The sequence below is a fragment of the Pavona decussata genome, unplaced genomic scaffold (assembly GCF_977016875.1).
Source record: "Pavona decussata unplaced genomic scaffold, jaPavDecu1.1 SCAFFOLD_330, whole genome shotgun sequence".
NCBI classification, from domain to species: Eukaryota; Metazoa; Cnidaria; class Anthozoa; order Scleractinia; family Agariciidae; genus Pavona; species Pavona decussata.
Window position 1 is genome coordinate 825,001 of NW_028145718.1, and position 13,927 is coordinate 838,927.

At 36.8% G+C, this 13,927-nt stretch overlaps 1 protein-coding gene and 3 pseudogenes across 5 annotated transcripts in view; 2 read left to right on the forward strand and 2 right to left on the reverse strand.

The window, feature by feature from the left end:
* Nucleotides 1–13,927, reverse strand: part of LOC146453453 (uncharacterized) — a 315,682-nt pseudogene that overhangs the window by 208,493 nt on the left and 93,262 nt on the right.
* LOC146453468 (uncharacterized) overlaps nt 1–13,927 on the forward strand; it is a 47,065-nt gene that overhangs the window by 21,876 nt on the left and 11,262 nt on the right. For 2 of the 3 annotated variants that reach the window (XM_085096637.1, XM_085096635.1), the window contains exon 2: nt 1,766–2,291. The exons of the other annotated variant lie outside the window; for it this stretch is intronic. In XM_085096637.1, the coding sequence (XP_084952763.1) occupies nt 1,766–2,118 (353 nt within the window). In that variant the 3' untranslated portion in view covers nt 2,119–2,291. Of the gene's footprint in view, nt 1–1,765; nt 2,292–13,927 lie in introns of those variants that run through there. 3 annotated transcript variants of the gene reach the window in all.
* LOC146453471 (uncharacterized) lies at nt 8,392–10,604 on the forward strand (annotated as a pseudogene). The gene is made up of 2 exons (XR_014859493.1): nt 8,392–8,727; nt 9,622–10,604. The product of XR_014859493.1 is annotated as an uncharacterized LOC146453471 (transcript).
* On the reverse strand, nt 10,639–13,154 carry LOC146453472 (uncharacterized; annotated as a pseudogene). The gene is made up of 2 exons (XR_014859492.1): nt 12,444–13,154; nt 10,639–11,167 (listed from the first exon to the last, which is right to left on the reverse strand). The product of XR_014859492.1 is annotated as an uncharacterized LOC146453472 (transcript).

The window sequence follows — 13,927 nt, forward strand, 5'->3', positions numbered from 1 at the left end:
TTACTTCTTCTTAAGCCGTTTCGTTTGGGTGGAAGCCTGTGTTGAACTTGACTTTGCTTGATGTCATTAGGCATCAAACGTAATAAATTTTTTCGGTGAGGGTAAAAGGAGGATTGAGTTTATGGAATATCATGTGGCATGGCGTGCGGAATTGCATAATTATGCGGAAAACGATGTTACGAAAAGCTAAGCGCGTCCTTGTTTTCGCGCCAATTTTATAAAAGTGGCAGTTTTTTTTATGTTTAGAACTCTAGCCGCGCCGAATATTAAACAACTAGACAACAGATCGATGATTAGAAAATACAAGCCTGTGAAAGGCAATGTCGGATCACTGCTTGTGAGGGTGAAGAAATCGATGAAGGTTGTTCATAGTTTTTGCATTCAGTTCAAGGAACTATAAGTAAATTAAATTTCTTGTTCACTTTTCACCTTGCAACTTCCATATAGTTGACAAAAACGACGTGGTAGCGTGTAGGACAAAAGGCAGTAGGAGGATGAACAAACGACGTTTCCAAGATCCAAACTGTTTATCATATGAATGTGAGAAATTTGAATTTAAACTCTGTCATAAATAATGCTTATAAGTAAAGGTTTTGAAGTATATTAGCAAGTAAAGATTAACGACAAAATAGAACAACGTTTTGGCGTCGACATGACACCATTTTCAAGTTCAAAATGATTAAAATAGACTGCCAAAAACTGAGTTCGCTGAAGATTCAATCAATCATTTATTTACCTACGTAACGTCTTTGAGCTAACATAATAACAGTTTGTAATGTCTTGCAAATAGTTTAGCTCGAAATGAGTCTGATTGGACATTAAGAGGTGGTGTCAATTCTCGAATTAGCAACATTTCATGCACCAAACTTATTGTATTATTGAACTTATTGTTGTGCTTCTAGAGGACGGAAAAATGTTTGTCAAGGTCTTTCGGGACAAGACAGTGTTTGCCATTACAGTGTTTGCCAATGGAAGATGACCAGTTCTTGTGGTCAACTGCATGAGTGTATATCACAGACGTCTGTAAAAGTCCACTGAACGACCTGGGAACACAGAAGAGAAAAACATGTTCCCTTGCAACATTAAAACATTCAAGCAAAATTGTTTTTGTTTTGTTTTTTTTTTCGTTGGATGCCGCTGATATTTTTTAAGTTTGTATTCCATATATTTTTTTTTTGAGAAGAATAAAAAAGGGAAATCTCTCAGTCATGATCGATGCAACGACAGTTAAAAATGGCAACCAGTGGATTCCAAACAATTTCGCAATATATATTAATTCTCAAATTATGAAAAAGGAAACAGCCAAATATGATCAGCAACCTTCTTTTCCCATTTGGAGAACAATCCAACTCAGTAAACTTAATTTTGGTCCTAACTACTAAGCTTGTTGTAGATAATATCATCATTTCATTAAAACAGAAATTAGACATATTTCACCAACTGAAAAAATACTGTTTCTCATTAACAACCTCTTTAAAAATAATAAAATACTTGAACCCTGAAGATGGGGCAAAAATAAAATGCGTTCGAATATGATAAGTGGTAATCCTGGGTTTAATTTGAGAATTACATGCGTTCCATTGAGTGAAGAGAATTTTAAAAGGCTATGATGGAGACCAGGGTTTGCTTCGAACCCAAACGTAGTATTACTGATATGAAATTAAGTCTGTTTTATTTTTAACACCCTGTCGCTATCTCTTGATATTGGCCGTCTAGCATAACATTGGTTCTGAAGTGAATGTTTTGTTAATTGTATTCTTTTCAGCCTTTGGACGGAAGTGCTACTCCTGTTTCAGCTCAGAGAGCCCGGAGGCCTGTGCCAAGGCTCAAAAAGAGATTTCTTGCCCAGCAGGCATCAGCAGCTGTGGTACAATTGGCTATAGCTTCGAAGTTTCTGGTGTCAAGACAAAAAGTTACGGAAAAGGCTGTTATCCCGAGGCACAGTGCAAAGACGCTGCAGCTACAGTATTGAAGGCTTGCAAAGAAGCTGAAAAGGCTGGTGCCAAGGCAGATTGCAAATTTACTTGTTGTGACAAAGATCTCTGCAACGGTGTCTCAGCGCCAATGGTCAGCGTCATTCTGATGGTGTCATGCGCCCTTGTCACCTTTTTGCGTTGAGTGAAAAGAAAGGAACGCTCCAGTGTGCAGCTTAAAAGCTGGGATTCATATAAAGTGACTTAGAATAAATCATTTGCAAATACTAGGACTGTATTTTTTTTAATTTAATGGTAAAAATGTCTTTTACTTTTACGTTTGTATAACTTGCTGCAAAATAAACACTGTAGAGCTGATTTGGATTGTTTTTTGTCGAGCACTTGTGATGAGCTTATCACGATAAATAACATATCCTCAAAAGCATATCTCTTCTCAGTTTCAATCATCTGATTTTAAAGGGAGAGGTTCACATTTCAGCGCACGTGCATGAGTCTAAATGCTTTTTTCTCTTCTTATCAACTTTATGGCCTTGAAAATCCCACTGACATGTACTTCAGTAATCACATCCTATAATTAGTCCAAGCAAAATGACGGATGACCAAAATTCACAGGAAATGCTAGTGGATTGTACCCATATTGTTGATATTGAATTTAGGCTTGGCTCATAGCGATCAAAGGCGAAAAAGTATTTTGATTCATGGACATGCGCAGAACGGTAAACCCCTCCCTTTAAGTGTGGCGTTCCAAAACGATCATTCATGTGTCCTCAGAGTTTTCATGACTGTTTTTGTTTCTAAAAAAACACTTTTAGGTTACCGTTGTTATATGCGTTTTCACTTTAACTTCGACACGAACAAGGCACGAACAATTAACATCAAGGAACCTTCCTGTCCGTGATTGTATTGAATAGGCCTTTTGCAACATTTAATCACGTGACCAAAAATTGGCAAACTTGCAGCTGTAGCTATATGAATTACAGAAATGCAAAGAGCATGTTTTAGTTAGCTAGAACACCAATTTTCAGACCAATAACCTTTAAGGCTGAGATTTCAGGACGATTTGAATGTTCAGTGAAAAAATTGTAAGGTTTTGTATGGGAGCGATAAAGGCTTGCCATCCAGTCACGTTTTCCGTCGTTAATCGCACAAAAAGGGGCTGACATATAAAATAACTACACTGAAAGAAAGAGGGTTAAAAACTTAGCTGGAATATAAATTTTCAGACCAATAAAATGAAAGTAAAAGATTTTGTGCCAGTTTAAAAATTGGAAAATTTACGAGGATTTGTATGGAAAAGCACTGAAGCATGGCTGGATGGCAAGCTGCCTTTTTCTGATACAAATCCTTCTAATTTTGAACGTCCATCAAAATTTGCCCTTAGAAGATATAAGCCTTACAATTTGACTGTCAGGTTATTTTTATACGCCCTTTTCATTTTTGATAAAATCGTTTGCCAAAATAGGTAAATCATTGTGTTTAAGAAAAGTAGGTCACGCGATCAACTGTTGCAAAAGGCCTATTACTCTTTTGATTTGCATACTGACAAATGGCACAACAGGACTAAAACGACCTGTAGCCCTCCAACAGACACACAAATGCATACAAAAGTTCTATGAAGAAAGTCGTCTCCGTTGACATCCTTTTTCTCAACAATTTAGTGAATAGCAATAACAACAACCAGGACGGGAGGCAGTCGAGCGAACCGGAGCAGTTGCCATGGAAAGCACTTCCGAGGCCATAAATCACTTCAACTTTCAACTTTATTAATAAATTTTACATAAAGTTATCTATTCTACCCGCAAATAGCAAAATAAAAAACACACTAAATAAAGAGAAAGACGGCTACAAATAAAATTTGATAAGGTAAAGTTAAATTATGTTACGTAATCTAAAACTGTTTATGACTCTGACTCGTCAAAAACGTTAAAAACAAAACGTTTATCAAAAAACTTAGCAAGACGTCTTAGCCGAAAATCTTCGGCCTTCGTCAGTTTAAAAAGTTACAAATATCCAAACGCTTATCTAATGGTTCAAAGTTTGCGCGTGCTACAATCACGACGCGTAACGAACGATCACCGCGCGAAACAACAAATCACGTGAGTGAGCTATAAATTTCCGGAACGTCGATATGTGATATTAAATTCAATGACTAAACACTCATAAAAGAAATGGTCAGGAAATGGAAAGCGAGGATACAATAATAATAATAATAATAATAATAATAATAATAATAATAATAATAATAATAATAATAATAATAATAATAATAAGATGATGATGATGACGATGATGATGATGATGACGATGATGGCTTTATTTACACTATTTCTACTAGGTGGCTTTTCACCTGTGAATACCTAAGCTTACAAAACTATTAAAGAACAATTAAGAAATGAAAGAAGGTTCGAGATATTCCGTAAAGCGCGTAAAGAACGATTTCGACCTTCGTCAGCCTAATGGTTATTATATTTCTAAGCTGATTTTGAAAAAGGTGGCTACAGAAATTGAGCACATTTTGAGACTTTCTAAGCTGACGGAATATGCTAGTCATTAACAATACTCCAGTTACGGTTCATCGCAAGAAAGTAAGGTCAGGAAATACTATGCAAGAGAAAAGAGAATTGGACGTGACATTGACACCTGAGTGAAATGAGACATGACCTGTGATCCGACTAAACAAGTGTGACATTTGGCAATTATTAACGGCGCCAACTCACCTTAAATCTCCACCAAAACCCGTCTACAAGACGGGAAGTCATCTCAAACTATTTAACTATTTCCTCTTCAAGCCTTGATGTGATCATGACAATATTTCTACCAATATTTTATTGTTTAGTATGGACATGCTTTCTTTAATAATAAAGATCACAAAATATCATTAAGTTCTTGTTTAATTTAACTACCTCAAATTTTATATGTATTACTCCATCCCCTCATTTAGTGCGCTTTTTACTTTGCTACCCACCTCCATTAGAAGTGGTTGCTATTTGCGGGTAGCAGAACATTTTTGTGTAAAATTTAATAGCGTGAAAGTTTTTTTTTTGTTGTTGTTGTTTGTTTGTTTGTTTTTTCTGTTGTTTTTGAAGTTAAACTTGAAAATGCTTCGGAAATGCTTACCATGGCAACTGCTCAGGTTACCTCTATACTGTCTCTCATTCTGACTGCTATTCCAATTTATTATTGAGAGACAGAATGTAAACGGAGATTACTTTCCTGATGCAACTCTCGTGTGTAGCTTTTGTATGTCTATTCAGGGGAGCTACTGGTCGTTTTAGCCCTGTGGTGCCACCGAAACTGATGTAATTTTGGTACGTTTTTCACGGAAAGTAACTCAATGCTCTTGATATCACGGTCAGCAAGTTTCCTATTATATTAATTTTTCGTGTCTAGGTTAAAGTGAAAACGTATATGACAACGGAGATGAATTTATTTACAAATAGAAAAATAGTGAGAACTGATAGGGCGTTTATTCCCTGAACAAGATAAGAGGACGCATGAAATGATCGTTTTAGAACGCCACACTCAAAACCAGATTATTGAAACTGAGAGGAGATATCCTTTTGCAGAAATAAGGATATGACAAAACACAATCCGAATTAGCTCTACAGTGTTTATTTTGCAGCAAGTTAATATACAAACGTGAAAGTAAAAGAAATATTTACCCTTAAATTTGAAAAAAACAAAAAACAGTCCTAGTACGTACTTGAAATGATTTATTCTAAGTCACTACAATACTTTATAAGCATCCCAGCTTGTAAGCTGCACACTGGAGCGTTCCTATCTTTTCACTTAACGCAAAAGATGACAAAGGCACATGCCATCATCAGAACGACACTGACCATTGGTGCTGAAACACCATTGCAGAGATCTTTGTCGCAGCAAGTAAATTTGCAATCTGCCTTGGCATCAGCCTTTTCAGCTTCTTTGCATAGTTTCAATACTTTATCCTCAGCATCACTGCACTGCTCCTTGGGAAAACAGCCCTTTACGTACTGCTTTGCTTCGATGCCAGAAACGTCGAAGACGTACGTACCACAGCTGCTGACGCCTGCTGGACAAAAAACCTCTGTTTGATTCTTAGCACAGGCCTCCAGACTATCTGAGCTGGTACAAGAGTAGCACTTCAGTCCTAAGGCTATAATGAATGCAACGTCTTAACAAAAAATTCACTTCTCAAGCAATTTTATACTAGACGGCTAAAATGGGGAGAAAGTGACGGGGTGTGAAAAAAAACAAACAGACTTAATGTAATATCAGTAATACTAGTACGGTTTAAAACTAACCTTATGCCCCATTCACTCCAACAAAACATGTTTAATTAAACCAGGTTTAACAAAATTAAAATTGGTGACAGAAAGCTGAACCATTGGCTTTGACATAGGATTCAAGTAAACTTGAACTTATGCTTTCATTTGTGCTAAATCTGTAGTCGACAAAAACCGAAAGCAGCTTTTAAGCCCTGGTCAAATGGCGCATGATAGTCAATGACAGTTGATGATAGTTGATGATAGTTAAAGCGCGCTCGTTCGTTTGACCACCAACTATCATGCTCTATCATCGACTATCATCAACTATCATTCACTTTGAGCGTGTTCAGATTCTTCATGATAGTTGATGAAAGTTTTTCCCGTTTGACCACACGCATGGTAGTTGATGATAGTTCTTCGGTCAGCTGTTTTCTCCACCAGCGCTTTCAAGATTAATTTTCAGTTACTTCTTCCAACAAATGAAGGAAAACAAGGGAGGCAGCTGCTTTCTTTCGGAGCGAAAAATTCATCCCTGCGAAGTTTTGTTGCGATGTTGACACTCGCCAGGTAACTGACAATGGAGGCTCACGGTAAACTATCGTCAGCTATCACGAGTTCCTTTGAGCCGTTTGACCACCCGCTTGATAGTTGATAATAGTGGATGATAGTTTGGACTATCATCAACTATCATCGACTATCATGCGCCGTTTGACCAGGGCTTTATGAAGGAAACAGTGTTAAACTGTGTTTAACTAATAAACAGCTTTTAAACGTGTTTAAGTCTCGGTGTGAATGGGGCATTAGTCTCAATCGTAATTCCCGCTTAAATGATAAACCCTCTTCACTCACTGGAACACATTTAATTTTCAAATTAACCTAGGATTTTTATTATATTAGAATTATTTTATTTTTACACCAGCTCCAGGATCAAGCTTTTTTGAATTTTTGTGCATTGGTTGTTAATGATAGATGTAATATACTTTGGACTGATTTACGTTTCAAAAAAAAGGTTGTTCATCATTTTTGGCTTTTTCCTTTTTCATCATTATGAGCATTAGTAGACATTGCAAACTTTTTTTTTAATTCACCGGTTGACATTCTGAAGTATAACTGAATCAGTGATGAGAATTATTGTTGTTTCCCCTTCTGCAAAAAAGGCGGGATACAGACTAAAAATGTCAGTTAAATGTCATTGGCCTAATTTTAGCACGATTGTACGTATTGATCAATTAATTAAGATTGTTGTCTTAATTAAGCCAATTCACATTTTTATTTTCACGTGTTTCCATTAATAAGTCGTATTCATGACCTAGTCGTATTCATGACCAGAATCTAGCAACCAATAACTTGCACAGTAGAGTTTCAATTTTCAGTTTTCATATATTTGAACTGTGGATGAAAGAATTCATAAATGTATCTAGAGTCATAAGGAAACTGCTAAAAATACAGAGATGCAAAAGAAAGGAAGAATAAAGAGAAGACGAAGAAGGACACACAAAGTTAGTTGTTATCTTTTACGTCACAGTCGTTGTCAGGCTTGTTTGAAACTTAAACAAAATGAAGCAGATGACAATTCATCTAAAGTAAAATTCAAACGCTAACCTTAAACTGTCTGTGATCTTAATTTTTTAAAACAATACGATTTTTTTCAATTTTCCAAACATGTTTCGACAGTACATCCGCCATCGTCAGTGTAACGCTTAAAAGATAGCAAGTGTTAGTTACATAATATAACGATAACAAGTATTCGTACATAATATTTCGATGCATACAATTTTGAAACGTTTAGCGGTAAAATGCGCCTGACCGTAAACGACTCAAGGCCAAGGTGCCGACAAGGAAAGCGTCAAATTAATATGTTCAACCTTTTGATTCAGGTCGGGCGTTTCCCATTTTATGTACATATATTCATTAAGCTTTAATTGGTTAACCAACACTGGCTATCTTAACCGTTACACTGACGATGACAGATGTACCGTCGAAACATGTCTGAAAAATTGAAAGGAGTCGTGTTGTTTTTAAAGATTTCAACATTATTGCTAATGTCTCGCCCTTAACTTAGTTGGTTAATTTCAAAGTCATATTTTCATCAGAAATACTAATGAAAAGGAAACGATTTGCTTTCAATTAGAGCAATACTCGGAATTAACAAGTGTTTGACTTGACAAGTTACATAAAAAAATTTTCACGTTCAGTTACATAAGTAATAGGGACCTTAAAATTTGAGGACGTCTTCAGTGTAGAACGCGACCGGAAGTTAAGATAAGCCTCTTGCGAGTATTGCGCATGACCATTCTTGGCTGGGACCGCGTTCAATCTCTGAACAGAACGCCATGTTTTGATTTTGGCGTCGTGAGTGGAACGTGAGTAGACTTTACCTGAATTTTTCATAAAATTGCATTTTCATTTGCCGATTTTTGTCACTTTTGTCATTCATAACATATCTTCTTACTTTTGGTACGCCTCTCTTTTTTCCACAGGTGCAAAAAAGTGAGAAAAGGCTAACATCGTCATCACTCTGTTCAGTCTGTTCAATGGCCTCGTGCGTATCCGGGATTTCAGAGTAAGGATTTTCCTTCACATGTTTTTCGTATTTTTTCACACTTGTTTGTGGAACAGGGTAGTGATAACGTACTTGGCAGAATCGACAGCTGTGTGTATTTTAATGTTTGAGGGACTGAAGGCGAATTGTTTAATTCAGGGGGAAATTCATTTATGTTCGATTCCCAAACATGACTTAAACAGTTCAAAAACGTGAAGTTTGAGTGACTTCGAAAAAAAAAGAGGTTTAGGAGGATCTTTGCCAGTAAGGAGCAACTTTTATGTCACCGAAACTTTATGAAAGCTTTTGCATGGCTTCCCAAAAGTTTTTATCTTACCGTTTTAAACCGTGTCAGCATAACTTACAGTCTTCAATTGCCAAGTTGCCTTCAGTTCCATTCTAACCATTTTGCTTGTTATCATAAATTTGTCATTTACCTGCCCTCCACTGACTATGGAATATCCTTTAGTTTAACTGGCTGAGAATAATTTGTTCAAAACTTTGTTTACTTTAAAAATTGACCACCATGCTGACTGAGAAAAACTTGATTTCTTTCATGCTTCATAGACAGGTCCAGCTCTTAGTCTTTATAGTTTTGATCAGAAAAGAGCAAATAAGTGAGAAATAAACTAGGATCAATTCATGTGAAAAAAAAATTATGGAAATGTAGAGAAATTTACACATCAACCAATCCTGAGACTCTCTTTAAAAAGTAACGGTTTGTATTGAACAAGGTGTTTTCAGAGGCAGTGAATACATGTTGATTTGTATTTTTCTTTGTTTAGGTTGGGTAATTTACATCCAAAACAAAGGAAAATATAAATCAACCTAGGTTTAAATCGTTTTAACCTGCAACATACACACCCTTTTTTTTTTTTTTTTTTTTTTTTTTGCGCAGGCTCAACTTTCCAGGAGTGCAAGTGTGGACTAAAGATCATGATCTCCTTTTATGTAGAGAAGTTTTATCAGTCAATCCATACTCGGCCAAAAAAAATTCCAGTGAACGAGGAAGGCTGTGGGAAAGAATCAGTGCCAACTTGAACAGCACATCAGATGTCTACTTTTCTGTCACAAAACGATCAGTGCGTGACCACATTGCAGTTTTGATTAAAAAATACAAAAAGAAAATGAAAGATGAAGAAAAAGCCAGTGGAATAAACCCTGGACCCACAGAGCTTGACCAAGCACTAGCAGAAATAATTGAGATGGAAGAAGCTGCAGAAACTGAACATCAAGATGATGATGGAAGAAGGAAAGAAAAAGATGAGGCTGTCAAGCATAAGGCAGAAAGTATGAGAAAAATGGCTATGGAGAAGTTAGAAGAAACTCAGAAGAGAGCAGTTGAAGAGGGAGAGCAGGATTGTCAGAAGAAGAAGAGGAGAAGTGGGAATGATACAATTGAGTATCTGCGAAAGAAAAGTGAGAGTTACAAAGAACTCAGAGGAAAAGCTGTCACTCAGGCGTAAACAACAGGAAATGGAGGAAAAAAAGCTAACCCGGCTCTTTTCTAGATCAGCAGAAATCTATGATTCAGTTAATGCAGGAGCAACAGCAGCAGCAACAGGTGCAAACTAATAACATCCAAGTGATGATGATGCAACAGTCCCAGGCTTTTATGGCCGTGCTTGATAAACTTACCAACAAACTGGGCTAGAACTAGTGAACAGCAAGTATTTTCTGCCCACTAAGTTGTGTTTTAATTGGTTGTGTTTACCAGACAGGCTCTTCTCTTGAATATTAATAGATAAGACCTTGGCTTTCTGAAACTTTATTTCAACCTGTGTACTTGGTATTAGTCTCACCCTTTTTCAATGTTAAGGATTATTACATTTTAACTTTATAGCTGGCTTGTATGTTTCAAGTACTTGTTGGATCTTTAATATTTCATACATTTCACATATCACAGTGAACTGTCCAGTTGGAGCTGTTATAGACAAAGAACAGAAAAAAATGATTTGTTGCTTTTAAGCTGTTGTTGTTGTTGTTGTTGTTGTTGTTGTTATTGTGATAGGAGAAAAAGTAGGGTGTTAAGCAAAGTATTCTTGTAAAGTGGGACGATCCAAATGGAAAAACTTGGAAGTGGAATTTCCATATAGGCACGTGAGGGCATTCCTGAGTAGCACACAAACTATGTACATTTTTCCTATTGGACTCAGGCCTATCTTTAAGTTTTTCTTGAAGTCAAGAAAACAGAAAGAATTCACCACATCACCAAACAACCATTCCACTGAGGTTCGCACTGTGCTCATTGTGGCATTAAAGTATTGCATCTGGGGGGTCAAGATTCCATTTCTGACTAAATGGTGATTGAATGTGTATTCGTAATGGATAAGCTGGATGCCCATAAATGCATAGTGGCTGGCCTGTTGGTGAGAATGCATAGCATTGAAGATCATTGTAGAGGCCAGAGTCCCGCAGCACCCCTGCATCATGCTTTTTGCCCTCTGAAAAATACGAACAAAGAAACCACAAAAACATTCATACTACATTCATGATGTGCAATTGTTAATGATTAGCTTGTTTGATTTGTAATTTCCGTTTTGTGAGTTCAGAAGAAATAGGATCGTGTTGCAGTTCAGTTTTCCCGTCGTTTCCGAAATAGACAGACACATTTTTAGAAAGAGTGAAAGAATCAAAGCGTCTATTTAAGGTACAGGAGAGGAGAAAGAGGTATGATGACGTTTTTTTTTCTATCTTGCATCCGTAGTGATTCGTAGTCTATTTTTTTTACATTTCAAGCACGCATTTCGTAACATAGATTCGCGGCACGAGTGATCAATTAATCTTTCTTGTGAATGTATTGTAATCAAGCTTTAATTATAATTTTCTTCTCAGTTTTTACGTATTTCCATCAAGCCATTAAATTTATATATCAAGAAAGAAGGACTGGTCTGTTGGAGTTCTAGTAAATGCTTTCTCATTCTTATCAACATTGGAGTTCAAATTATCTCGAGCTCCGCCCGCTACAGCAATGAACCTCTTGGACAATTTGAAAAAACATTATTACAGAATTTTTTAATGGTAAAGAGAGTGTTACATACATAATGGCATGTAGTTTTAGCTTGGGAGAGAGGCTATCTGATTTTAAGATTTTTAAATTTTGGATGTAGCACTCTACCCTTTAGTTGGGCAAATACTCCACCTTAATTGTGTTTGCTTTATTGGATCTTAGTTAAGTTCTAAACTAAACATCCGAAATCCATCTATTTATCCAAAGAGGTTTATTTATTCATTCATTCCTTTTTAATCAATTAATTAGAATTAATTGGAATATTAAAGGCCAAAGCCAGTGACTTGCATGGTTTGGGTTCAATGTAAATATTCAGATATAATTAAAAATATTTAGATTAAAAGTAACAAAAAGAAAACATATAACGACATGAACAAACACAGACAGTTTTCTATATATCATGCAAACAAACAGAATATCAAATGGGGGCATGCGATTAGTGATCATGCCAGGATGTTCACTTGATGGTAAATCAAATGCCACGGCAGTTTAAAGAGCAACAGTGGAAGTGAAGACAACAGATCCTTTGGCCCGGCAGTTGGTGTGTAAAAAAGGTGTTTCGATTTTTCAGGAGGTATTACTCATTAGCTCCTGAATTTTTTTAATTCCATTTTTTCCCAATATTTTCAGCTGAGGACTATCCTCTCAAGCAGTCTCAAGGTAAGAAAGAAACTTAGCAAGTGAAAGCTATACGTAAAAAGAAAACTTACCTACAGGACCGTAAAGATTAGCAACTAATCCATTTGGCGTGACAACTGATTGAAACTTTAGGGCATGAACCCTTTATGGCCATTGTATACCAGTCTTTGATTGAAGTCTGGTCGACAAATTGGCTTAACTGTTCCATCTACGAAGCCGAAACAGTTGTCCAGCGCTGCTCCTCTGTTCGAGACAGCGTCAGCATAGATCTGCAATGAATGGGCGTTTAGAACTGTGTGATTCCAATCAGTGATCCGGTGACTGTGGTGCTCAAAGATAAAATCAACAACTTGATCGCTTATCATTGAGATTTCAGGAACCGGTCTACCGAAAGTGCTCATCAAATCGCTGTATCGACATGGGTAGGCAAGTCGCTTTAGCAACATGCATAATGCTTCGGTGCCTCCGCAAACTGTCCCATGTTTGCATGTGATTTTTTTCTGGCAATCCAAGGACATTCAGCAGAAGAGGAATATCATTCGTTTGGAAGCGGAATTCTGTCTTGCATTCAGCCAAATCTTTGTCTTGTAGGTAGAATTTCTTGTAATCCCAGTACGGATATTCTGGATTTTTCGAAGTGTTTACGTCGTAAAGCAACAGAAATTCGTCTTCCGTGATCGAATCCTCGCAAAAGGTCAGCAGAGGCAGGTCTCGCGCGTTCCTAAAAGTCGGCATGATAGAGTAAAAAAAACTTAAAAGCTTAATTCTCAGATGAATAGAAGTTTCACGTCTCGTTGTTTACGCGGTACTTCTTAAGACACCGTCCTCAAATGTTAAGGTCCCTAATAAGATTCGCTGTTCTTGTTCTCTGTAACTTCGGAAACCAACGGAAGCAGAATGTAAACAACTTGTAGAGCTAAATTAGCATTTCTTTTGTCCCTTGACTGATTCGGAAGTATTGTATTAAACTTAAGCCAACAATCGCTTTCTGTGGTTCATTAAGTATAGGTTATTGCATGAGGCCGAGTAAAATTAAGGATTAATATCACGCGTGTTTTCAGAAGTTGCAGAAATTGCCAGAGTCGCGCAGCGACGAGGGCAATTTCTGCAACTTCTGAAAACACAAGTGATATTAATCCTTAATTTTACGAGGAATCATGTGATTACTTGTTTATAACATAGAGGGCAAAATTTCTTTTATTTCTTAAAGCGCGCGTTCTTACGTAATTTCTTAGGAAGCCATTTGTGTTCATTTTGGATCAATCAACCATAAACGCACGAATGAGCTGAATGAAATTTTATTTTTTCACAACGATGCCATCTGGAACATTAACAACCAGGCCTGCTATCAAAATTTCGTCATTAAAAATATAAAGTCAATGCCTTTTCAAGCAACGTTAAGCCGTTGAAAATGTTTTCAAAGCGCTGAAAAGTCACTCAGAATCTGATTCTTCAATGAAGATACGCTTGTGTCGACGACTTATATCGCTTGAACTTTTTTGGACCGCATCATTCCCGGCAATATTCAAAGTGACGCTACAGTTGCTGAAATTGT